Source organism: Cariama cristata, unplaced genomic scaffold (genome assembly GCF_000690535.1).
Source record: "Cariama cristata isolate BGI_N322 unplaced genomic scaffold, ASM69053v1 scaffold18693, whole genome shotgun sequence".
NCBI classification, from domain to species: Eukaryota; Metazoa; Chordata; class Aves; order Cariamiformes; family Cariamidae; genus Cariama; species Cariama cristata.
The window spans coordinates 31,463-57,347 of NW_009606870.1; the positions used below are offsets into that span (position 1 = coordinate 31,463).

The window sequence follows — 25,885 nt, forward strand, 5'->3', positions numbered from 1 at the left end:
AGCACACCACTGCCACTTTTCCCGTGTGAAGTTAGAGTAAAGTTGGCCGATCTGTGGCTGTTGAATAACAAACAGCTCTTGAGAAGATCAAGTACGACTTCCATGCCAGGGCTGTATCACGTGTTTGGCAGCGGGGCCGTGCTGGTGTGTGGGCTTCTGGGCAACTGAAACCTCAAGCTGCAAGTGGAAACAACCCAGCAAGAGCAGCAGACGCCTTGTGCTGTGCCGTGGAGAGAGGGTTGGGAACGAGGACCTGAGTTCTGTCTCCAAGTAAATGATCCTGATGGCTGTGCTTGCTGCCCTGCGTTGTGTAATCCTGTGTAGGGCTACAGTTGGGTATGCTTATCCCAAATCCCACCCCCCAAGGGAGCTGGTGGTGATTCACCTCACTGAATCACAATTCCTGACACTTTTCTAATCGCTGTCCTTAGTGTGTCCTTGCTTCACGGGCTGCAAATCCAGTCTGATTGGAAGAAACAAGCTTTCAAGTGGTTTAAAAAGCTGGCCAGTCTCCTACACCAATACATTAATCCTGCATCAGACTTCTATCTTTGTGTCTCGTTTCTTTTCTCTGTTGCTTTAAGAGTGATCTAGGAGACACAAAAACTTAGAAAAAGAAATTTAGTTAGCTGTAGAAATGTGATAAATATTCAGTAATTTGATTGTGAGAAAAAACATGCCTATACAGTTTTCAGTTCACAGTTTAAAACTGAGTCTATTTATCTGTTTAGAAAATATGCTGGTTTTGTCATGAATTGGCAGGACCCTCAATTATCTGTCGTTCCAAGATATTGCAAATACCAATTAAAAAAATCTAAATAAAGTTGTTTGAGTATACTTACACTCTAGATACCTTTTTCACGTATGGATGCTAAGCTCTGTGTGGTTGGTTGGGTGGGTGTTTTTTTTTTTGAATGACTGAAAATAAGGATTAAAGCTAATTTTGCAAATATCCTCCAAGTCATTGTCTTGCAGTAGGAATGGAGCCAGGGCACTGATTGCTGAACTCTCAGTTAACTAACCACATGAAACCATCCTGCGTTTCTTAGCATGGATGTGCTCCAGTCCCTCTGCCTGCTTGCTGCCTGCTTTTCTCCTGGTAGCTCCAAGCTACCCGTCTGCTCCATGTTCTTGGTCACAGATATTGCGGTGTCTGTGACAACGCTGGTTGTGTTACTCTGCAATGTGAGAAAAGGAATGTTAGGTGGTGCCTGTACATTGCTTGCTGGCTTCGGTGCAGGTCCGGCGATGCTGCCTTTGCCGTGACTGCCTGCGTGGAGCCTGCAAGGCAATGGTCAGGAACCCTCTGCTAGCCAAAGAATTTGCCTGTTCCACGCTGTAGGGAGTGAAGTGTTAACAGGTTTGTCTTGGACATTTATCTTGCTTTACTTGGCTTGAGGGGAATAAGCAGGCTCTCGAACAAGGATGCCTTTTTCCTAAGATGTGTATTATCGATGTTAGTGTAGATGATAAAGCAAGACACTCTCATCTTTCTTTCTGAATTTTTTCTCCACTTCATTATTCAGTTTCACATTTTTATGTCACTTCCAGTTCTCTTACCACAGTGAAATCTTTCAGAGTGGATAAAAGCTGCAAGCTACAAGCAGAAACAAAAATTTTTCAGCTGCCTTTGCTATCAAGCAGCAAACATAAGTCAGAAGCCCAGTGTTTGTTTTGCTTTTGTTACCATTCCTGTATGAAAAAATGTACATAAAAGGTCTGATTGCTGACTTGCAGTGATTGGGGGAGCGTGAAGAGCTGGGTGAAGGGATTCAGAAAGAAGCGATACAGAGTTCAGTCTTGAGCCATGGAAGATGCTTTTCCCGATCCAGTGTTGTTGCATGCATCTGTCCCCGTGGTGCCTTCAGGTCCCTGCATAGAGTCCACCCACTGGCACAAGTTCTCAGCCTGTTTGAGTGTTCCCTAAACGTTCCCTCCCAGAACAGATTTTCTCTTTCTTTACCTGCCTGCCCTTGCTGGCAGGTAGAATTGAGAAATGGGGAACTAATGTGGAGAACTTGGGGAGGGATTTTTAATTTGCAGGGTGCTTTGAAAGGGTGCAGCTTGTGAGCAGAGGTTTGTGTGAACACTCAGTGACAGAACTGGGACCACAAACAGAGAGGGAGAAGGGACTGAGCTGGACGGGTCAGAGGAGGTGGTGGACCAGCTCTCGCAGGTGTTCAGTCAGGAACAAACTATTTTCCACAGGATTTCAGAGTGGAAACTTGAGCTTTCCTTGAAGTATTCCTGAGGAGCAGAAGTGCCAGTGATTAGTACATTTCCAATAAGGACAGGAACTGAAGTTTGCCCCCTGCTTCACGGGGGTGATGGCTGCTCAGGAAGAACACCTGATTTATACGGTTCTTTGGTGGCCAGTTTCTGACTGGAAATGTTTGGAGCCTGTTTTGAAGCTGTGCAGAAGAGCGTGCTTGCGTCATCCAGAAAATGCAGTGAGTCAGTGAAGTCCTGAGGGAGCTGTAACAGCTCAAACAGAAACTTGGAAAATGAAATAGGGATGGATTTAAAGACACAGCATTTGTGGCCGCTGCTGTGTTTAGAGATGGTCTGCATTCATCGAAGGCATTGGTGATGAAGGGGTTCGGTAAGGACTTTGCTGCTGCAAATACAAGTGGAGCTTTATAAGTGTGATCCACCCGGGGCAGGGTGTGGAACTGGAAGAGGGTGTTAAGCTAGTTCTGCTTGCCATTATACTCAGTATTTTGGTATTCAGGGAATCTCCATGAATTCTTCATTGATATGTGTGTTTTGGTATGTTAATGAGTAACTTTTTGGGAGGGACAGGAAGGAAGGTGGGGGGCAGCTTCTTGGTTTGGCCCCCGCTCATCCTTTTCCTCATCGTTTTCAACCGCCTTCAGATTTGAGATGGATTCTACAGTGTCACAAGCTATGCTATTGCCGCAGTGCAGCTGTGTTGGGTTTGCTTTTTGGGCTGTTTTATCTGCCCTGGGAAGACAAGGTCCTGTTAAGGACCCACCGTGTGGTTTGTAAACACGTGCCCAAATCCTCGGTGGGTTGCAGGGGGTGTTAGGAACACTTGCTGGTGCCACCGCCATGGGAAGGTTTGCTGTTAATGGACATTGCACTTTCTCTTCACGTCCCCCCACAGCTAGACAAAAAGGGTACAGGATACCTCCTTCCTTCAAACCAAATGTTGATTCACAGGAGGTCATTTCAGGTATTAGGTGTGATCTTCTTAAAATGCCTTCAGTTCCTATCGCAGGTGAAATAGCCAAGGTCTGTTGTGATACTGTTGGTGCGTTGGTTGCTTTATTTGAAAACTTTCTGTGATGCTGACCACTGTAGTGTTTGGGCGCCTCAAAACCACGGATGAATTCATCTTTATGATACATTTCTGGAGGGAGGAATTATCCATACAGTAGCATAACAGTGAAGTCAAAGATAACATCTTGTGCTGCATATATTCCCTACTGAATCCCTATTATGTTTGCCTCAGAATTGAGAGCCGGTTTTCCTCATTTACAAGGGCAACAGACTGAGGCTGTTCCTCCCAGCAGAGGTAGTCAAACATAGCAAAAAAACCCTGACTTATCTCCCCTCTGGGCAGGCTTTTCCCCTTCTGGGACAGAGCACTTGTAACGCAACTTCAGGTGCTGGACTTTGTTGGGTTTATCTGAGCATGACAGAGTAAGATGCATCAAAGCTAGCTCTCCCTTACAGGTAAGATGATCCTCCAGAGTGACTTTTCTGAAAATAAAAGAACCAGTTTCTGGAGAGCCAAGAATGAAGAAAAATGAGAAAACCTGGCTTTCCCCATTTGTTTGGGTTTTTTGAGCGGGGCAGCTTGGTCTCGGGGCTCCCTCAGGAGTCCTGCCGGGGTGGCTCGGTAGCTGCGTTATTTAACAGGGTGCTGAAGCATTTTGAATGTTCCTGTCTGTCCCGCCAGCCTGGCCTCGTCCTGCTCTGCAAAGGTAAATAAAAAATCTTCTAGCTCCTGGGGTTTGCTGCTGTCCCACTGTGGTTAGATCACTTCAAACTGCCGGTCGCTTGAATGAGTGCACTGGGATTCCTTGCTGGGTGTTCAGTTGCCCTGTATTTGCTAATTCGCTCTGAATATACCCATTCCTTGAGTTTGCTTCCATTGAGTTGTGTACTGACCGATGTATTCTTCTATGTGTATAGGCTATTCTGATGCTTTATTATCAGGAATATAAAAATGTTTTGTGACTGTAATGTGCATGCACTTCAGTGTTACAGTTTAGCTTTAACTCCTGCTGTAGCTATTATGTTCAGACCATGAAAACTTCATTAGTTCATTTTGATTGAAAAGCGATATGGTCCCCAGCAATGTTTATGCAAATTGATGACTCATTTATATCTTTAGAGTTGAATTTAAATATCTATAAAATTTTAGACTTAAGCGAGTAATTGCATTACAGTTTTGCAACTTCTGTGAAAGATTTTTTTTTTTACACTTCAGGCCATATTTCAAACCTGTGACCTCATTCCCATAAAGCAAAGCTATTTCATTACATCATAGCTGTGCAATTTGACTTTTGATAGCTGACATTTGCATTTATGTTGGATCCAGTAAATATCTGTCTGCTTAAAAAGCTGCGAGGCATTTGCATGTTAGCATGCAAATGTTAATAAGAAATAAATTCAAAAATTGGTATTCTTTCGGCCTTCTTTCTGGCAGTTTTGTTGAAAACAAATGAATCAATTTTCTCTTCCATCGTCACCCTCTGCTTGGTTTCTGGAAAAAATGATTAATGTTTTTTTTTTTTTTTTGCCTTTGCAGCTGCAATATTTGATTGCAGTCTGACTTCACTAGTGATACATACGGAAATATTTCTGTAGTTAATTGGATGTTATCAAATCCACAGCAGGTGACTAAGACCATACTCAGATGTAGTTGTCCTCCCTCTGTTGCAGTGAACAGGATCTCTGAGGGCAGATTCCCCTCCGTGGCACTTTCCCCCTTTGTATAGTGATATCAGTTCACAGTTTACATCGTCTAAATAAATACTCGAGGAGCTTAGTGTCCAAGATCTGCTGCCATTTACTTTACTTTGAGGGACTGTGGTGCCTCAAATGCTGCTCCGATTAAAGTTAGATTTGAGGTAAGTTGGATGACACTTCTATGAATCCTTTGGGGTGGGAAAGGATCAACATATATTTGAAACAGGACAACGTGTCAGTCTCTTACAAGGTGGCTTCATATAAATGTTGAATATTTTAGCTTAATATTTATTATCCTTAACCATGGCCAACCATCTTTGAATCCCACTGAATTCCAGCACTATCTTCCCCTGCTGAAACGGGTTAAAACACATCTTGGATCATTCTGTAACTTTAAATTGCCTTTTTTCCTTCCCTGAACCTCTTCTGTCACCTATCTTTTGCCAGCAAGTCTTGTGAAAGCAACATCCCCTGTGATTCAGATCAACTGACCGTCTGGCACCGGGGGCTGACGCCGTGCTAGGGAGGACCCCTCCCGCGGGGAGCGAGCCAGGGACGATTGCCTAACCCCCTGCGCTGGACCGCACGTTGCTCGCTAGTGGGATGCTCGGTGAATGGGATTGAGAAAACCTTCCTCTGAGCACGCTGGAGAGGGTAGCACCCAGATTAATAGGAATGTTTTCTTGGCACTGGAGGCTCTGGAGCTGCAGAGTTAAATTCCTTGCTCAAGCTTACCCCCTTGGTAACACCTCCATACCACTGATTATTCATATTAAAAACAAAACTAGCAAAGGGATAATTGCCCAAATTTTGTAAAATGGCTATTTTTGCACATTCAGCCTCAGATGGCGTTTGACCCTCAATACAGATGGTTTCACTTAATGTATTTTGTTTAAACAATCCCTGTTCCTGGAAGTGGTTTCAGAATAGGCTGTTCCTCATTGCTGTTCATGTTTGCTTTTTCTTATGATATTATAAGAAGCTTGAAGAGAGTGGATTCAGAAAAGGGCAGTAATCAGTGTTAACAGGCATTTGTAGAAGCCTTTGTATTTTCCAATTAAGGTACTGCAACTTTGTTGACTCCTCACAGCTTTCAAGACTGAAGTGGTTTGGAGCAATTTTGTCGTTAGGCTGTAGAGCTCACTACTTTTCTGTTATTCCTCCGTCTGTGTTAAAGACCTCAGGGAGTCCCAGCACATTTATGTGGAACGGCTTGTCATCTGAGATATCTGCTTTCCCCTGGTTTTCCCCCATGGGATAGGCTTCTTGGTGCTCCGACACACAAAAACCTCCTCTTTCTCTTGGACACACACAAAGTGTTTCTGTGTGAGGGGGTAAAAAAAAATTGTCTGTTGTCCTTGGATCTAACTCCTTTTCATGTCTGTTATAATTTCTGCATGTGCAGGCTTTTCGCAGATTGTGCAGGCTGTGTTGTTGATATTGAACACACCCTGGGTGAGCTGTGAAAAGCCTGCATCAAGTTCAACGTCAGGAGTCTTTATATCCTGCCCTCTGGCACAGCCGGACTGCCGTCAGGCAGCTCCGCTTGATGGAAAGAACGCAAGTGCCCTCGAAGTATATGAGAAATGTGTTTTATAAACTGGAAGTTGGCGTACCGGGTGTGTTACCGAACGTTTCACACTCGTGTAGCGCCTTCTCGCAGTGGATCTCAAGGCAGGACCTGGTTTGTAGTTACCTTGTGTAGAAGCCAGGTGGCATGAAAATCTTACACGTTTGGTAAAAATGGAGGCACCAGTCGGGTAATTGGTTTATCTACAACTACAGGAGGAGAAGTCTAAAGAAGAATTGGAAATAAAACTGTGGTGTGTCTATTCCTAGAGCATATGATTAAACTGAATGGTTAATTTTCCCTTATTTTTTTTTTTGTCCTAAAATTGTTTTCATCTTAAAATCCAGACCCTGTTTGAGAGCTTGACAGTGTAAGCTAAAGCGAACCAAGTTGTTATCAGCTCTTTCCAAAACAATAACCTGCTAATCCTCCCAATGACGTTGTGACATCCTTTATGTAGCACTTCAGGTACAATTAAAAAATGAGAGCTCACATAGTCTGTGGGGCTTTTTCCTCTGTGCTTTTCTTGGTTTTATAAATGGTACATTACATGGCTTAAAATCCTTTTGCATTACCTCTTCAGTATCTTCTATTACCCATGCAATCTGAAGTGATGCATTGGCTTCATCCCCCTCCCCTTGACTCCAGAGCCGCTGGAGGTTTCTAGTCCTGTTTCTTTCTCCAAACCTTCCCCTGCTTTGAGATTAGTTTTAGAATACGTTCTCCTGGCACCCTAAGTGCAGTGCGTGTTAGAGGGAGGGATTAGGGGAACACAGCAGCTCTTTCACCCTGTGAAAATCCTCTGGCCATGTTCCAGGTGCGAGACTTGCAAAGACTGAGCTGAACCAAGAGAAGGGAGGAAACTGGGACATGGCCTAACAAAAACCAGTTGGCTTTCGCTCTGGGTTTTCCCACCTCTTGTTAGTTCAAGCCTGAGCCTTCCTTCTTCAGTGGTACATGTTCCAGGCTGCTTTTGTTAGTTCATTTTGTAGGCTTTACTCTTTATTCTTGTAATAACTTGATATAACGTATCTAACTTGGCTGGGCAGGTGGAGGAACTTCCACAGAGAGTCTTGAATACACCATGGACTAGTGAAGTTAAGTCTGGGCTTTCTGCACTATGTTTCAGGTATCATCCAGGTAAACCCAAATTTTTATATCAGATACCATCTGGTAAAGTCAAATGAAGGAGTGTCTAACAAAAGAGTATTCTACCTGGGCAATATGTGGTATTTTCCATTCCTCTTGCAGCCTGTTGGGAGAGAGATGCAATTTCAGAAAGTGTTGGATATTGTGTATTTTTGCTGGGAGTGTAACTTTCTTGTTACTTTTTCTTCATGGCGAAAGCAAGAACAAGATAATACAGTAAAAGCTTGTACAAGAGGCTCACAATCTGCAGAAATAACATGGAGTGTAGCTGACTTATGTATCACTGACATGAGACCTCAATATGGACTGAAGCTTGATCAGAAATAGGAAAAGCTGTGAATTTAATTACAGGGTGGTGGTATCTTCTACCTGGAACTTCGTGGAACACCCACAGAATCAGGAGAGGCTTACAGAGGAGCTACAGAGGAACTTCTTACTCCAGAAAGGGTTTCTCCCAAAGCTGTATTTTCAGAGGGCGTTGTCCCTCTTGCAGCAGTGTTGCGTATCTGGGTACCTGTCAGCTTTCTAGGAATCTGAGGTATTGCCTTCCCTAGATCCAGACTGGAGCACGGCCAGTTACTCGAGGCTGGCTGAAGTACTTCCATTTCAGGTGGAAGCAGGTCTCCCAGCATTGAATTGACTCTGTCGTCCATTTGATGGTCTCTGAATGATGAATGAAATGCATCTGTATCTGATCCACTTCTACATTCACATTTATTTCTTTTGGATTTGTTTGTACATCTTTCAGTGGGAAAGCTCGGTAAGATAAAGCTGTCTGTACAACTCAGTACTTGCCAGTACAGATTATTTTCTCAGTATTTTGAATTATGAAACAACTCTCCTGGCCCCTTCATGATGCCAGCACTGTTATTTGTATGAACATGTAGTGAGGAGAGTCATCACATTCTTGAACTGGGTCACCACGTGGTTGTGTGAGCACCGGTGCCAACAGAAGGGAGAAGATGGGAAAGGTGGGACCGAGACAGTCTGGATTTAGATGGGGTTAACTGGCTGAGGACCCTCACTCCGTGTCGGCATGATCTCTTCCCAACTAATCTCGATGTTTGCCCATACCACTTTTCTGCTTCCTGCCCTCATGTTCCATTGTGCAAATTTTCAGAACAGAGGCAGGTATTGTACTTTTTCGTTTTGTTTGGTGGTTTAACCATTTGTGCAGGTTTTCAAAAAATCTACTTCTCTCCCTGTAAACAGTGAAGTGACTCAGCTGAGCCTGAAATGAAAGATGTGGCAGCTATAGGGCCAGCATGGAGCCGGGTTGGATAGCTTACAGGATGCCGACTGTTGCTATTCATTTATACTTCTGCATTCGTCTTTATTTTCTGTCTGGTAGTGGGCAGACAGAATCTACAGTCTTTATTCGCACCAACAGCTGTAAACCTTCGATCAAATGTAATATATCTGCTCTGTGAATGGCTCTGATTAATGATGGGCAGGTAGGGTACAGAGGAAATGAATAGAAAGGAACTTTGGTTTTCTCGAAATACATGGAGAGGCAGGCAGAGTTTGGGCTTACTGGAGATCAGTAGCACTGATTTCTCTTTTACGCTTTCCTTCTTTATCTTGCCTCTTTTAGAATCATAGAACCATTTAGGTTGGAAAGGACCTTTAAGAACATGAAGTCCAACCGTAAACCCAGCAGGGCCAAGTCCACCACTAAACCATGTCCTTATGCACCATGTCTACACACCTTTTAAATGCCTCCTGGGATGGTGACTCCGCCCCCTCCCTCGGCAGCCTGTTCCAATGCTTGACAACCCTTTCGGTGAAGAAATTCTTCCTAATATCCAATCTAAACCTCCCCTGGCACAACTTGAGGCCATTTCCTCTTGTCCTATCGTTCATTACTTGCCTGGAAAGGCAGAAAATGTGGAGGTATTCCACAGTCTCATTCCATTTTCTAAATCTAAATGCATATGCAAATGCATATGACAAGCATTATACCTTAAGCATAGCAAGGAAACTCATCCTGAAAGGGTTTAATTTAAGAACTTTTGCCCCTGAAGAATTCAGCATCAGACTTTTGCTTTGTCTTAATCGTGCAACCTAGAGAGAATGTTCCCTGGCTTTTCAAAAAAAGTTGAAATTAAAATGCTTCTTGCAATGTGTTTTTATGTTTAGGAATTGAAAAACAGTGTTTTAAACCCTTGTGAAAGTTTAGCACTAGGTCTAGCGCTTGAACTGCATCCATCTACGCTCAGCAGTGCATGAGTAAAACGGATGCCTCGTCCTGCATCCTTGCTGTAGTTGGACAAGGACAGAGGTGCATATACACATTTTTACATTTGCCTTTCTTCATAGTGAAATAGCTTATTTCTGTCTGAAATTTCTGCCTGTTCGCGCCAGTCTTCACAAGAGAAAATACTGGTCCTGCGTTTACGTCATAGTCCCAGCAGGACTCTTAAAACTTCTCATACTGTATTCTGACAACAAAATAAAATGCTGAACTGTTTGGAGGGAACCATTGCTGCAGGCAGTTCTAATTAACTGGAAGCTTTTCCTTTCTGGGAGTGTATATTTAATTTCTTATACTGGAAATAATAAGCAATTAGTGCTATGGAGCACCATGCATTTCACCTGCGTATCTAAGGGAGGCTGAGAGTAGATACTGAGGGTGGATAAATGCTGTAATTCAAATCAAGTGGTTGTAGATGTTTTTATAGAGCATCTTTTATACTTATATAGATGCTTTTTAATTTATATAGTTACAAAGGACTTCTACTTTCTCAAAATCATATGTGCTCCTCTGTGGATGAATTAGCGAAGTCTTGAATTCCTGATTGGAAGGCGCTGTTTTTTGAGTTGTTGTGTATTACTTGGTGGTTTGGTTTTTTGGTTTTGTTTTTTAATTTTGGAAAAAAGTACACTCATTAGTGTCAGGAAATGTGCATGCTGTGATCCTGTAAAGGTTTCTGTCCATTGATATTGATCCTGTTCAAAAGTATAACTCTGTTTAGGATTAGGTCCCTAGAGAAAAATGATCTTTGCAATTGAATTTATCTTAGTCTCCTGTTGCTCTATGTGGTACTTGATATTTTCTGCATTTCAGAAAATAATCTTTGCTGCATTGAATGCTGAAACAGCTGAGGTGAGCAAGGACTAGAGGAGTGGGGTATGGCTGGGTAGGGAGCCCTCACTTGCCCTGAAATAGCTGTGAAAATGTTAATACTGCTGTGAGACCTCCTTTGCGTGATCAACTTCAAGGCAAAGGAATTGAATTGCTGCTAGGTTTGATGGATTTTTTGTTTATCGATGGGTTATTCTTTGTGTCTGTAATGCATGAATTTTTTTTTCTCTGTTGCTTTTCAAGTCCTTTGGTGGTTCCTGTACCTGTGGCAGCAGCAAGTGTGCTGGACACGTTCATAGTGCTGTGCCCCAAGTTAAACTCCCCGCTTGGGAGAGAAAATGCAGCACAACTGGATGGGCCGGGTGGAGAGAGCAAGCGGAAGAAAGAAGTTTCAGCTGTTCCAGTAATATTAATTCAACAGCTGATGCACAAAAGGTTTTTCATATTGGCCAGAGTTAAGGTGCTCGGTCCAGGTGGATGTTCCCGAAATGTGGGTGACAACCAGGGGTTTGTGCTTCCAGGCCTTCAGCTGCGGCCGAGACAGGGCTGGATAAACCTCGCCTCCTCCATGTTCCTCCTGATCCCTGCTGGGTCTAATGCAGCAGTGGTTCAGTAATACTTGTTTTCTTTTCTTCTTCTCCCCTTCCACCCCCTCCTCATGAGTAATTTGATCTCTTAGGCCTGGTCTTCTGCTTTGGCAGATTTTTCAGCTCTTGAATGGAAGAAATTAACCACTTAGTTACTGTCCGGATTAAACCACGTTTTACTGGTCCTCCTGGCTTTGCCTGCGGATGTGCTCAGAATTACACAAGATAGCCCATGAAGTCGTCAGCTTTGAGCTCCCCGTTTTAACCTCTTGTTTTAACTCTACTTTTTCATCTGCATTTCCTCGCCTTTTCATTTAAAAGAAATACGGAAATGCTCCCACTCAAGATCTGAGTCAGTATTTGGCAAAGAAACTTTTCTGAAATTTATTTTCTGCTGCTTTCCAAGTATGTATCTTTTGTGATTGTGTCCTGGCTGGCTGTAAGCCCTCTCTTCTCTGGTCTGGCAGAAAACACTGAACTTCAGTAGGATCCCTAGGCTGATGTGACTCTACCTATCACACAGAAACTCTCAGTCCCCGCTCCCTCTTTTGTAACCTTAATAAACTGCCCGGACAATGGAAGCGAACTAGTTATCGTAAGTAGGAATTTGTGTGATTTTTGTGTCTTTAAGGTAAGCTGCTATTTTTTCCAGATCTGAAAAGCGCAAGATGCCTCTTTCTTTTCCTTTGCCTGCAGATGTTTCAAAAAGCTTTTGATGGAAGGGGCCCAAAACTTTTTCAGTGGTTTGTGAAGAGCCCCTTTGGACTTGGATTTAACCTTGCAGGCTTCAAATGCTAATACCCCAGGCAATTCCCGATGGAGCTCACAACCCATCTTGTTTTTTTACAGGAGTATGGTGAAGACAGAGCACTATTGCAGGAATGTAGTAGTACCCTCTGCCTTGTTACTACCTTAAAAAGAAGAATACTGCCCTGTTGCTGGAAAGGAATTTCAGATAGTTGAACATCCCGTCTCTGAAACCCCAGCACTTCTCAGCCGCCTCTTTCACTCATGAAAATGCAAATAACAAACATCTGTTAAGTCATGGAGAAAAAACAACAAATGCACATGCTGTTTTGCAAGATCTTTTTCTGTTGATGTATACAGTGACTTTTTGTAACCTGGCTTTTTTTTTTTTTAAAGTTTCTTCCTGTGAGAGTGGGACTTGCTAAGTCCAAGTGCCAGAAGTGTTAATATTTCATTGTATGTGCAGATATCTCTCTGCTCTTGCAGGGCCATTCATGCTGTGCTACATGGTTTCTGAAGGAAGGAAAACACTCTTTGCCCTCAGGTGTTAGCTAGCCTTTGTTCAAATTCATGTGTGGGTTAGTTTTTTTTATTTACAATAATGCCTATTGTAGAGTGGTCAGAATAGTAGCAAGAGGCTTTTGTTTTTAAGGTGCTATTTTAACTAGCTATTGTAAACATGTCAGCTGGATTTTGAGAAGAGCTTCACTGGAAAGGTAGAATACTGGTCTCTTTAAAAATGTTTGGTACCTGAACTGGAAAAGGAAAGGCAGCGAAGTCTGCATAAAAAGCTGGACGAAAACAGGCAGCAGTGGAGTGGTTCTGAGGTGTAGGGCACTGATGGATAAACTGGGGGTGGCATTACACACCTCGCTGAAGGCACCAAGCTTCATTCGAGCAAGGTCCTGTCTGGGTATATACCACCCGAGACCTGTCTGGGTATACTTTATTAATGCCAGTGGTATTACTGATTCCTAGTGATCACCAAAATAAGTGGTAGTCAGAGATCCTTCAGTATCCTGGTTGCTTGGGCTTTCTTCTTAGGTGCATGAACAAACTTGGAAAGTTTTAATGGACTAATGTCGTCATTCTCTTTGTGAACACCAACAAGGACTTTTCTCACCCGCTACCAGTTACGTGGCAGGTATTACAAATAAATCGTGAACGTAATTGCCTTTTTGTGTAGTGCTGTCATTGCCAAGTAAGCAGACAACGTTGGAGTATCCTGGAAGACTTGTTTTCACTTGTCGTTTGGAGTAGCTGCAAGGTGTCAATGAACAATTACTAAGAGGTGATTGACTCGAGACAGTTGTTTAAATCTGAGGTGGCTTTTGAAGGACTGGGTGTGGGATGTGAGCTCAGCTCTAACCCTTCCTATCTGGGACCTGCATTCTGCCGTGCTTCCTTTGGCATACCGCAGTAAAGCTTGCATAGCTTAATGTGCACGACCCACTGAAGTTGTACTCCTTGCAAAAAGTTTTACAAGACTCAACCAGACAGTGTTTTGTGCTGCACATGCCAAGAAGGCAGAGTTTAGTAGCCAGGATTTTAAAGCCGCCAGCCCTCTCAATCTAATACACATCAGTATCTTCCCCAAATTTTGGCGCATTGTATCTAAGAGTGGATGGAGGTGTTTAATGGGGGAGGATCAGAAAACCTGAAGGAAAACTGGAATCTGACAGACAAAGCTGGACCAGCCCCCAGGAAAGCAGGTGATACTGCATTTGCTGTCGGATCAAAGCCCAGCTTTGTTACAGCTGTGTCTATAGCACATGCTGTGGTCATTCATGGATTTCAACATAGGCTTCTTTGATCATTTTCATATATTTTTAACCAGGTAATGACATTAGAATGTGTTATTCCACTATATGAAAGATGTCATTGGAAGAGAGCTGTGTAGTATGGCAGTGCTCTGTGGCATGAACCTATTTTTAATCCGAAAGGCAGTGACCTGTGAATGCCCAAAATCACATGTAACCTTATCACTTACTAAGAAAAATGTATCTTACAAGTGGTGTGATTCTATGTTTCATTGCTCCATACATCCAGAGACAGCAAAGCGCTTTACCACCGGCATTGAGTTAGTCTTAATACCTGTGGGGAGATTCTCAGCTGCATTTACAGAAGAGCAAGATAAGGCACAGGTAACTTGTAACTGTAAGCAAGAATCTGCTCTTTTTCTTGGCATGCTCCTTTACTCCTTTGCTTTAACCACTAGTTTGTGCTGCCCCTGTTTCAAGTGACTTTTTCCGTCTTGATCACCTGAATGTGCCTATCAAAAAAGACCCAGGGTTTGGGGCTTCAAACTCTGTTATCTTTCCATGTTTCAGAAGAGGGTTTTAAAATAAAATTAAGCTCTGCTTTTAAATGGGTGACAAGCACTCAAGCTGTTTTTAATGGTATCGCAACAAAATTCACTCCAGCTGCTAACATCGTGGGATCATGCCAAAACTCACTTTCTGTTCATGGAGTCCAGTCCTTTCACTGCTGCTGTCGTGTGTGTATGATTGTTCTCCTTTGGAAAAATCTGTCCTCAAATTTTGGGTAGCTTTAAGAAAGTAAAGAATAAATAGCTGTCTGCTAGAAGCAGCTCAAACATGAAGGCAGTTGGCTGAACAGGTTTATGCTCTTGTATGAGCATGAACAATCAAGGCTAATGGATACAGGATTGCATTAACAAGAGCAGAGCCAGCAGGTCGAAGGAAGTGATTATTTCCCTCTTTTGGCACTTGTGAAGCCACATCTGGAGTACGGCGTCCAGCTCCCTCCTTCCCCCCTAGCAGACGCTGACACACTGGAGAGGTGCTGGCGGGGGCTGGAGCAGGGGGTGCCCCCTGGGGCCGACGGAGCTGCCTTCCCCCGGTCGGGGAAGAGGGGACTGGAGGGGTCCCAGTGCTCTCGTAACCACCCAACTGGTGACCAGAGAGACTCTTCTCAGCGATGCACAGCAAAAGGAGGAGAAGCAGCACTTAGAATTTGCAACAAGGCAAAGCTGGATGGATACAAGAGAATAAGAAGTGTTTCATGCTTCCCAGCAGACTCGGTTAAAGTTTAGCTGCAAAAAGCCTGGAACAACCTGATCTAGATAGATAGCAGCCCTCTGAGCAGGAGGTTGAACTGGAGACCTTCTGAGCCTGCTCCCAACCAAAACTGTTTTGCCATTCTGCAACAGAGAGCCTGAGTTGAAGGTTGCATCAGTCATTCTGTAGTCCAAAAGTCTGCATGCTTTTCATCACTGATTTTGTTCTAAGATCTGTATATGACAAACAAACATGAAAGGGACTAATAGATGTCAGCCGTAAGAGTAGCAGAGTTTGTGTGACACTACCAATATGGCTTTTATTTCTGTATTGCCAGTTAATTTCATGGCATGCAGGAAAGGCCGAGGGTATTTGCGCAAAGTATTTACGGCCTAGTTTGCCCTGAGACAGAAGAGGAAACGTTGAAGGATGAAGTTTGTAGCAGAGGGACCACGTAAGCTTGTCTGCGTGGAAACATAAAGGGAATTAATTTGTTGATCCACAGAGGAAGTTATCCCAGGATAGCTACTTGTGTTTAACTCCCCGAGTGGATGCCTTTCTCCTACGGTGAGGTTCTTCTGCAAGCGGGTTAATTTAATTTCAGATGAGGCATTCTTCTTCTGGAATACGAACCCCAGGAGTTCATCAGGAATGTAATCCGCATTAATTCTGCCGGCGTTCATTGTATTAACCTTAATTGTAATGGTTGGGTGGTGCTCATGGGGGGCAGCCTTTGTACTGCTGGGGGAATGCTGTGGGGATTCCACATTCCTACAGCTGCAGCTGGACGAGAAGCGGGATAGGGATGCTCCTCACATGGAAAAGAAGTTGCGTGCGAGATGCCTGGTCTGCTCTTACAATGTTACTTCATCCCAGTTCCTTAAACATGACACTGGGCTTAAACATGTGATGACTGAGCTCTTCCTGGGCTTTATAGAACCTTTATTCTCCAAATCTGCTTTTAACTTTTTTTTTTTCTTCCCCTCCCCAGTGCAGCTTGCACAAGTTCTCTGTTGCAGTCTCATCTGAAGGTAGGTGGGCAGGGAACAGGTAGTAAGGTGTTGGTTTCTTTTGAAACTCTTGTGCTTCCATAAAATAGAAATCCACCTCCAGAAGCAGAGGGAGGAAGGGAGAGCGTGGGGAGAACTCATCGTTGACTTTCTAACGCACGTGCAGGCTGCCAGAGATGGGGGGCTGGATCTGTAGCCTCGTCTCTTCACTGCACTGTCTAAACTGAAGAAATGTTTAAGTTCTCTTGCTGTTTCCTGGTTTATTAAATGGGGATATCCATGTTCGTCTTTTCTGAGAAAAAGCGTGAAAGCACTTTGAACATCACGTCGTCCTGACTGTGATTATTTCACTGCTAGAAATGATGTGACTTGTGTTATTTTAAAAAAAAAGAAAAACCAACATGCAAATGCTATTACTGCAGTTCAGTATGGGTTGAGAGACCAAGGATTTCTTTCCAAGCCATCTTTCATGTGTACGCTCCATAGAGCAGAAGACTGAGGCAAAATAGTGCTGTAAAATAGTGTTTAAAGAGTCTGAGCGGTGTTTGCTGTTTTGGAGGCATGGTCCTCAGATGCTGGAAGACATACAGATTTTCCCCTGAAATTTTAAATGTTTGAAAACGTTGGAGGGCAAAAGAGCACTAACTAGCCAGTAACCTTGCCCGAAAAAACATCAGATGCGGAGGGAAGTTTTTGGGGACAAAAATGAAGATCTGCTGCTTTGTTGATCCTGTGTGTGACACGCCACGCACCCCATGCGTTGCAGTGAAGTTTGTGATAGGTTCGGCAGCTTCCCAGGCCGTTTTCCCCAGCCTCTCTATTTTGCACCTCTGATGAACTCTGCACCCTTGAGCATCCCTTGCTCCAAGCAGCAAAAACACCCCAAGGTTTGGGAAATGAAAGGGGATTTTTGAGTGGGGGGGGAGAAAAGAAAATTGGGAGTGTATACAGATTTTTATCTCCTTTATAAAGATATATAGAGAATGTGCATACCCATAGAATATAAGTATATATAACAAAAGTGATGGTTGTTTTAGAAAGGAGATGGACAATAATGCTAGCAAGGAGAGTACTGAAAACATATAAAAATGAGAGCAGTAACTAACTTGTAGCCTTGAGAAACCTGCAAGGGAAATGCACAGTTCGTAGGGGAAAAGAATAGCAGGTAGTGGGAGAGTGAAAACTTTTGGCCCTTTGTGCAAGAGGAGTAGAGTCCTGCGAGTGTAATTGCCCCAGCTGAGACGTGACTCTGTTTGCCTGTAATTAGCACGGAGATGCTAAGACAGCGTCTTTTGGAGAAGGCCCTCCAGCTCCCCTGCAGTTTTTGCGCTGGTTTACGAATGGGCATCGCTCATGTTTGCTTCTCCCTGTTACAAGGCGCACTATTTAAACAACTCCCTCGATACGCTGTGAAATGACACGCTTTTAAGACGTCGACTATTGCCTACAATTCACTTGCTTTAACAGAACCTTGCACAAAGCACCACAAAGCACCAACGTTCTTCCTGAATCCTCCCTTTCCCAAACCAAGAAGGGCTCTCCCAGGCAGGAGAGACTTGTTGATTTTCACCCTGGCCTCTCTGGCGTTGGGAGAGGAGGCAGGCAGGGTGCAGGCAGGAGGAGGGTTAAGGAGCGAGGGCGTTGCTGCCTGCCTGATGTCATGGAGGCAGGCAGGGCTGAAGGGGGCCCTTTGTTGGCGGGGGAGCCCCAGTATCCCTGCCCGAACCCAGCGCCCGGCGGCATGCGGGCAGCTGCCGCAAACTGCGGGCAGAAGTGACTCTGCCCGACTTGGTTGGCTTTCCTTTTTTTTTTTTCCTTTTGTTCCCTTTTTTTTTTTATTTTCCTTTTTTTCCTCCCCTTTCTTCTCTCCCGCCAAAAGAGTTGGGAAGGAGGGAAGATGGCTGGAGTTAACTCTCCGGGAGAGGAGATGCGGGGCCCCAGGATTTTCCGCCTCTCGGGCTCGCCCTTGTAATGGTTTTCAGAGTGCTGGATTTCTTAGACTTTTCCTGGATGTTTTGTTTCAGACTTTTCCTGGATGTTTTGTTTCAGATTTTTCCTGGATGTTTTGTTTTAGACTTTTCCTGGATATTTTTTTTTTAAACTTTTCTGGATTTTTTTTTTTTAAGACTCTTACCGGATTTTTTTTTTTAGACTTTTACCGGATAATTCCACAGTGCGAGAAGAAGCTGAAGGTGTGTGGGGGGGAACAGAAATCAGACAGCCGAAGCCAAACTCTAACAAATGAAAATGTTGGAGATTTGCTTGAAATTGGTGGGTTGCAAATCGAAGAAGGGGCTTTCCTCCTCCTCCAGTTGCTACCTGGAAGGTGAGTACCCAAAGGGGCCAGGGTTGGGCCATGTCACGATCCCAGACATGAGTTTTATCCCTTGCTTGCAAGTTGGGGCCAGGCTAGGGGAGACATTTGGTCCTGGCCACCTTTAGGTTGGGCTTTCACATGCCAAGGGCAAGGAAACCAAGCAGTGTACACGGCATCCAGACCCCAGGTGACTTTCATTAACTGCAGTATACAAAGGGAGCGCAGCTCTACCATTTATGGTTGTAAAATGTCAAGTGATCTTATTGCTGAGCCCATAAACAAAGCCGTATCTTTAGGCCTTGGCTTTATTTTTTTTTTTTTTCCTGGAGAAAGATCTCCGTTATTTTGGACGTGAGAGGAGGATGGTAAAATCAATTCCAGGCTCAGGAAGAAAATTTAGATGAGTCAATCAGTAAAATATTTTCAGCGTGCATTAATACATAATCTCTTAGTTCATTTTGGTTATCCCCTTGTAAGTTTGCTTTCCACAGGCATTCAGTTAACTGAATTTTCTTGCGTGCTTGCTTTTAAAAGGTGGTTTTTGAGTCACACCCATGGTTATTTGTCAACACTGAGATGTTAAACATATGGACCCAACTAGTTCAGACCGAAAGCCTGGGCGACAGAGGCACCGTGCTGGGCTGGGGGATTTTGGGCTGAGATCTTGCTTGGCGTGACTCCGAGAAAGTTCTTCACCCCGGCGTGGCTTCGCACCCCGCCTGCAGAGCAGCGTTACTGGTCCCCCCGGTGCAGCCCCGGCCCCTTTGCTGTGCTAGCGGGGCTGTGTCCATCCCACCGGGGCGGTCCGGCCTTCTTCGACTTCTTTTGTGTTGCTAGATGTTGCTTCAGTAAAAATAATCCGCATGCCAGGAGGACCGTGCTAACTCATCAAATCAGAGGCACGAAAGGCAGCAGCTGATTTCCTGGGGCCTATCGCAAGTCGCTGTTGCTCAACTCTCGAATATTCAGTGGAGGAATGGTCCTTGGAAATTCATAGGTTAGGAATCTCAAAATCTACAAATGGCTTCTCATGACAAACCCATTTGAAGAAATTTCAGATCAAGAGTCTGTACTCGTAGGATGCATTTAGTGACTCTGAAGAATTTTCTGTTGTCTAAAATCAAAGAGCAGTTTCCACAGGACTTCTTTTATTTATTTAAAGTTTCAGAAACTTAATGGTGGTTGGATGCGTATGAGTAGTTTCGATCTTTCCTATGCGGCTGAATTCTTCTGTGATCTTTTCGGTCTATAAAACCTCGACCCGTGTCCCCTTCCCGTGGTATTGCTCAGGCACAACCCGGCTGCGTGTTGCGGAGGAGCTCGGAGCCGTGCTGGGCCTCTCCTTTCCCTGCCGCTAGATCTTCCGACACGGCCCTGGGAGAACAGGCAGAGCATCTGGGGCCTCTCTTCCCTGCAGAAATGAGTGCTAAAGGAAGATGTGTTACTCTGAGCGTTTTTGCAACTTTTCTGGTTTGTGTGTTACAACCACTCCCCCCATCCCCATTTACAATGCAGTTGCATACTAGGATTAGAGCACGGTTTGACTTGCACCATATAGGCAATATTGAGTTAAGAACATGATCGTGGACACAATAAATATTGTAGTATTTCTGCTTTCTGCTTCCCTGAGACTGTGGTTGCATATTTATTTTTTATGATGGGATGGGAAATGAGCATTGAAACAACTTTTAAACCATCTTGTATCAAAGCAGCTCAGTCTCATTTCTCAGCTCAGCATGGGGCAAAACTGAAGCCTGCATCCAAGCGGCGTGTTAAAGGTTAACAAATGTGGCAACTGCAACCTTAATGCTGTGACAGTCGGTTAGGACGTAAGCAGCCCAGGACCCACCGTAATCGACTGTGGATCCCTTGGAGAGCAAGGTGAAAAGTGAGAATCTATACTCATCTTGGGGGGGGGGGAAGTGTTAAAAAAGTAGGATTTTCTGTTATTCCTCCCTAAAGCTGAAGATCCCCATGTGGTATTCTTAGGCCGCTTTCCTATTAAAATTTTGTGAGGTTGAAAGCGTGGTTGAGGACTCTTTTGAAAAGTAGTGGTGGCTTACCCCACTTACCCCAAGGGCACAAGTGAAAACCATTTGCTTGCATTACCCTTCAGATGATAACAAGTTTTTACATATATGGATCTGTTAATTTCAAGAGAAACCACTTAAGCTTGGCAGATCGTGAGGAGGGGGCAGGTTTGTGTCAAGGGGCAGAGAGCAGGAACCATTGCTCCTGGATCCCTACAAGCAGCGTGTGATCGCCAGTCCATTCCCGTGCACGTCCCACAGCCTCGCTGAAGCTTCTGAAAGGATTAAGGAGATGATGGTAATATCACTGGAGGATTTAACTGTACTCCTGTTATCTTAGTTGTATGGGAAGCTGTTGAGGACATGAGGGGAAAGCTGAAAATTTCTGTACTATAGTGGACTATGAAACCTTAAACGTAACTGCTTAAAGGATGAAAGGTCTGTTAATTGTCTGGAAAACCAGTTGCAGCCAGGAAGGTAGATTAAATTTTAGCTCATTCAATTTCTTATTTTGGTTTTCATGTGTTAACAAAAACACATCAATGCTTGGTTGATGAATAGCATGGGACTGTAACAGAATCAAATTTGTTTGTTGTATTTTTAAACATACTTCTTGAAAATACTGTATTGAGGTTGAGTTTGATGTAAGGCTGGTTTAGCATCAGGTACATGTGTAGGTATACATATCTTTTGACCAAGTAATCAGAAATGTTTAGGGTTGTGGGTTTTTTTTATGGTGGTCCTCTTCTGAAAGGCTTCTATGCTCTGTTAGTTTGCAGGACGGAGAATTGTTTGTGGAGTCCCCTTTGTGGTGGTGTGGAGGGATGGCAGGGGCTGCATCCCATTGCTGGGTGCTTTGCTGTGTACAGGCAGGCTTGCCTGCTTGCTGAAAAAGTTGAGACCTTTTCTTAACTTGATGACAATTAAGTTTAAACTGGTTCTGATGATTACTGAGGCTTCATATTGATGTTTGAGCTGGCCATTTTTTGCCCTTGTTTCTGTTCCCACTAGTAAATATTATTTTAAAATGTGAGAGCGCTGAATTTCTGTCATCTGCTTTCTCCTTTCTGCCTCTGCCAAACTGAATAATTCCTCACCACTTCACACCAAGAAAGGGTAAAGACTAGAAGGGAAGAGGCACAGCAAGCACTGCTGCCAATCTGATCTGGAAAACAGACTGTGTCCATGTCCCAAATAGGGGCTGAAATAGTCTTGCTGCCTTTTTGGGCTTGCTCTACCACTGAAAGGCAGAAGCCTTGTTTAAAACCTGTCAGTGTTCTCTGTAAAGTTTAAAAGCCGTTTTGGGGACACTAGTAAAGTCCTTTTGTTTTCCAACTGAAACTATTTCTGTTCTGTCAGTTGTCAGATTTTCTTTTTTTTCTTTTTTCTTTTTTTCCTTTCTTTCTTTATTTCTTTTTTTCCTTTCTTTCTTTTTTCTTCTTTTTCCTTTCTTTCTTTTTTCTTCTTTTTCCTTTCTTTCTTTTTTCTTCTTTTTCCTTTCTTTCTTTTTTCTTCTTTTTCCTTTCTTTCTTTTTTCTTCTTTTTCCTTTCTTTCTTTTTTCTTCTTTTTCCTTTCTTTCTTTTTTCTTCTTTTTCCTTTCTTTCTTTCTTTTTTTCTTCTTTTTCCTTTCTTTCTTTTTTTCTTTTTTTTCCTCAGTGTGTCTTGTTACAGCTAGAGTAGAGAAGCCTGGGGAGGAGCAGCAGCCTGTAGCCATTGCCCTGTTCCTGGAGAGTTGATTTTGCTGCACTTGGGCACATACTGAGCCAGACTCAAACCTGCAGTGCCAGTGCCTCATCGTGTCCCAGTGTCACTGGGATCAGCAGGCAGGCCTTTGGTCGATCTGTTAGGAAGAGCAAGTGCATTAAGATGGCATTGCTGCCTCCCAGGGAAGAGCCTTCTGTTTGTTTCCTCTCTTCCTTGGGTATTTTGTGTTCCTCGCCTCTTGGCCTCTCATCTACCATCACTCAGTAGAGTTCTTGCTTTTAAATGTGTTTCTGGCTTTGTAATGGCTTGCTAATTATGTGCTTGCTCCAGCAGTTCTCCCCTGACCCATCCTTATTAAAAAATCTGGCTCATGGTGCTTGCTACCATTTCCCATGGGTTGTGGTGAGGAAAGGATTATCATTTCATAGGAAAAGCTGTAACTGTCTTCAGACCTAAAACTCATCCACAGACGTGTTAGTCCTTCCCTGAGCAGTCTGGGGCTGCTTAGTAAAATAGGGAAATACAACAGTAAATCTTGATGATTCTTGCTTGGTGCTTTCCTTCCCTAAGGTTCAGAAACAGGCAAACTTCACTACTATTTCTCCCTTAGTAAGGAAACTAAAACAAAAATTGTAAAGTTTTCAGAAATACGCAAGTGTCATTGAAGTTCACTTGGATCTAGTTACTCTTTCTCCTTCCTTTCCCAGAAGTTATAATCGAAGGTCAGGCAGCAGTTTAGTAGGAGATTTGGGAATAAAATCCAAATTTCTGCCATGTCCACTATTCCACTCCATACATCTACAACTGTGATTAGCTGGCTGGAGAAGGATGGTATTTACCATGTCACTGAGGGGTTATAAATGGAATAAACTCAGTGAAATGAACTCAAGTGGAACCTGCAGGCTAATGTAAGAGTGAACTTTCAAAAAAAACAAACCAACCAAACCAACCAACCAACCAAAAAACCAACAACAAAACCCCCAGGATAACAGAATCATCTCTTGGAGGAGTGGGAGAAGCCACATCATCCGGGGTGCTTAGTGTTAGACAAGATAAAATGCTGCAGTTGTTTGGGAGGGCCTGTCTGTGCATGGGCAGTGCAGCAGGAGCCATGGGTGGCCTTGTTCTCTCGTGTTTGCATTCAGCAGACTTGGTTTTCAGTCTTTAGAGTGCTGGAGGTTCCTGGTGGCCATGCGAGAAGGACCGCAGCCTGCCTGCAGAACGAAGGTGCCTCGCTGGGGGTGGAAATAAGGTAGCACAGCTGGGGAGACTGGCCCAGCACAGGGGGAGTGGGTTGGGTTGAGAGAGGCTGGATCTGTTTTTTGCACTTTTTCCTCTCTGTATAGAAGTACACAGTATTTAAAAAGTGATCATTTGTCCTCATGCTGGCTCTAAGAACGTGGACTTTCCAAGTATCAGCCAAGAGCAGAAGTGACAGCAATAGCCTTTGTTACAGAAGGTTTTATGGCCTGTGCTATGGAGTGGGTGACAGGAGAGGCTAAGCATGATCTCACTGAAGAGATGAGTCTGAAATAAAACATGAAACCTTCCTTCTTTTTGGAAAGACTTGGTTTACAGATTACTTTTTAAAAAAAATATATCCGTATTCCATCAGGCATAGGGAATCTGTGAGGGCCACTAAGGAAATACTGGGACAGACAGGCAGCTTCTCCATCATATGTGGTCAGAGTCAGGAACATTTGGATGTGTTAAATCTGCATAGCTATTCTGCCACTTAACATAATTTCTTCCAGGAGAAAAGGAGAGTGAGGGGACTGTAGGGAAAAAAGGAAAGGAGAAGCTTCAGATAGCATGTGCTGTACTTCCAAAGAGATGAGTAGATGTATTCTGTGCTCCTTTGCTCTAGAAACCTCGTGGAAAAAATGCCAGCACAGTTTGTAAGACCACAGGATGTTTGTTTTGTAGGGAGACAGGAGGTCTCTTCCTTCCCTCGGGACTGCCCTGCAGTCAGCTGTGGAGGAGCCGAGTGTAATTCTGTGCTTCTGCCTGTTTTCCAACCCTTCCCTTCAATTACTAAGGAAATTTGCTTGCGTTGGCCTGGACCGGAGTTGTTCATATCTGAGAACTTCTTACACAGTCCCTAACAGTGATTCATGACTTCACATGAACAGTAATTAGCAGAAGATAGTTACACTTATGAAACCTTTTAGTGTGCAAACATAAATATCTCCTGGTAGAAACTTAGTTTAGGGGAAAAATGAAGACATTCTTATGGCTAATGCCTCAAAATAAAAGCTGCTGTTGTCTTATTTCGAGGTCTGCTCCTCTTTTAATTAAGAGTCATCATTTAGTTGGTGTTAGTGGAGAGCTGAATTACAGCATTGCCTCAGGACTCCTCCCAGGAATCCAGGTGTCATCTGGAGTGGAGTATGATCAAAGTAATTACAGTCTTGCTGGGATGCAGCAGAAGACAAAGTGGATGCGTGGAAGGAATCACAGCGCAGAGATAACAGATTGAATTACGCTTGCTTCCTGCCCCATCGCCGTGCCAGGATACCTTCCTGTAGGTATAGCAGCCAGGCTGATTTATTAGGGGGAATCTGGCCCATTGAAGAGCTGAACAGTGCTGTAAAATTGTAGTTAAAACCAGCAGTAGGAGGTGAAGAAGCTGTAGTATGTTGAAAAAGACCCTCAATACATATGAACAGTAATGTCTTAATTTCTGCTCTGAAGGACTGTAATGTCTGGGCAAATTTACTAGAGAATAGCTCAGAGGGATAAATACTGCTGACAGCTGGCTGTACGTGGCTCCCAGATGGACGTGTCCTGTCTGCTCCTCTCACTTCATGGTTTTGTGTCCTGAGTCTGCTGACAGCCTCCTCTGGGGCCCAGACCTTTAAAAGTGTGTTTTGTCATGGTCTATCAAGCTTCTGCTACACTCGGGTCACCACAACTCTGCTCTTTACGCTCTTCTCCATGTTGACTCAGGGCCTCATCCTCCCTTTCTGGCTGCCCTCCAAGCTTCATTCAATCACCACCTTCCCCACCCCAGTTCTTAACTTGGGGTTCCTACCTTCTGGAAACACCAGCCCTAACCCAAACCAAGAGTTGGGTCTTGCATCTCCCCCTGTGCTTTCTTGCCCAGCAGCGTTCGCACACAGCGTGCACCTCCGTTGGGTGTCAGCAACTGAGCAGGGGGTTGACTTGGGGGATACAGAGGATACCAGCCCATCCGTGTGTAGCATCCTATGTATTCACTGCGGGATTTAGCAAATTCTCATTATTTATTTAACAGCCCTTGCTCTTGCCAGTCCCTTGAGTTTGCAGACAGTTATCACTGAGTCAGTGTTTGTAGGAATGTCAACGAGCAAAACCAGCCTTCCTTGACTTCCTCACCGCAGCTTGTGGGCCTTTTCGGTGTTTGACACAGTGTTGTCTCATGGTCTGAATTGAAGTGCATACCTTGGCATCCGTGTGTAATAAGTCAGTCCCAGCATCACCACAGCCTGGGCACGAGGGAGGAATTCTTGCGGAGTGCTTGGCTTTCCTCCTGCATCCCCATCCTTGGCCATGCATGAGCTGTCCTTCGCTGGGCTGTGATCACACTGGAGTTGGAGGGGAGCCTGCCTTGGATTTCCTGCCTTCCTGTCGAATCAGTCCCCCGTGGGGGAGGCATTTCCCTTCCTAACAGAGGTTACGGTTCGTCCCACGATGCAGCGTGTGCTGGTTTGTACCGTATTTGGGGGAGAGCATCACGACGTTG

At 44.1% G+C, this 25,885-nt stretch overlaps 1 protein-coding gene across 5 annotated transcripts in view; it reads left to right on the plus strand.

Moving 5' to 3' along the window:
* Positions 1-25,885, plus strand: part of ABL1 (ABL proto-oncogene 1, non-receptor tyrosine kinase) — an 81,320-nt gene that overhangs the window by 30,912 nt on the left and 24,523 nt on the right. Inside the window, exon 1 of one of the 5 annotated variants that reach the window (XM_009696529.1) lies at positions 18,351-18,435. The exons of 3 other annotated variants lie outside the window; for them this stretch is intronic. In XM_009696529.1, coding sequence (XP_009694831.1) covers positions 18,351-18,435 — 85 coding nt within the window. Of the gene's footprint in view, positions 1-18,350; positions 18,436-25,885 lie in introns of those variants that run through there. One more of the 5 variants, XM_009696532.1, reaches the window with a different exon arrangement.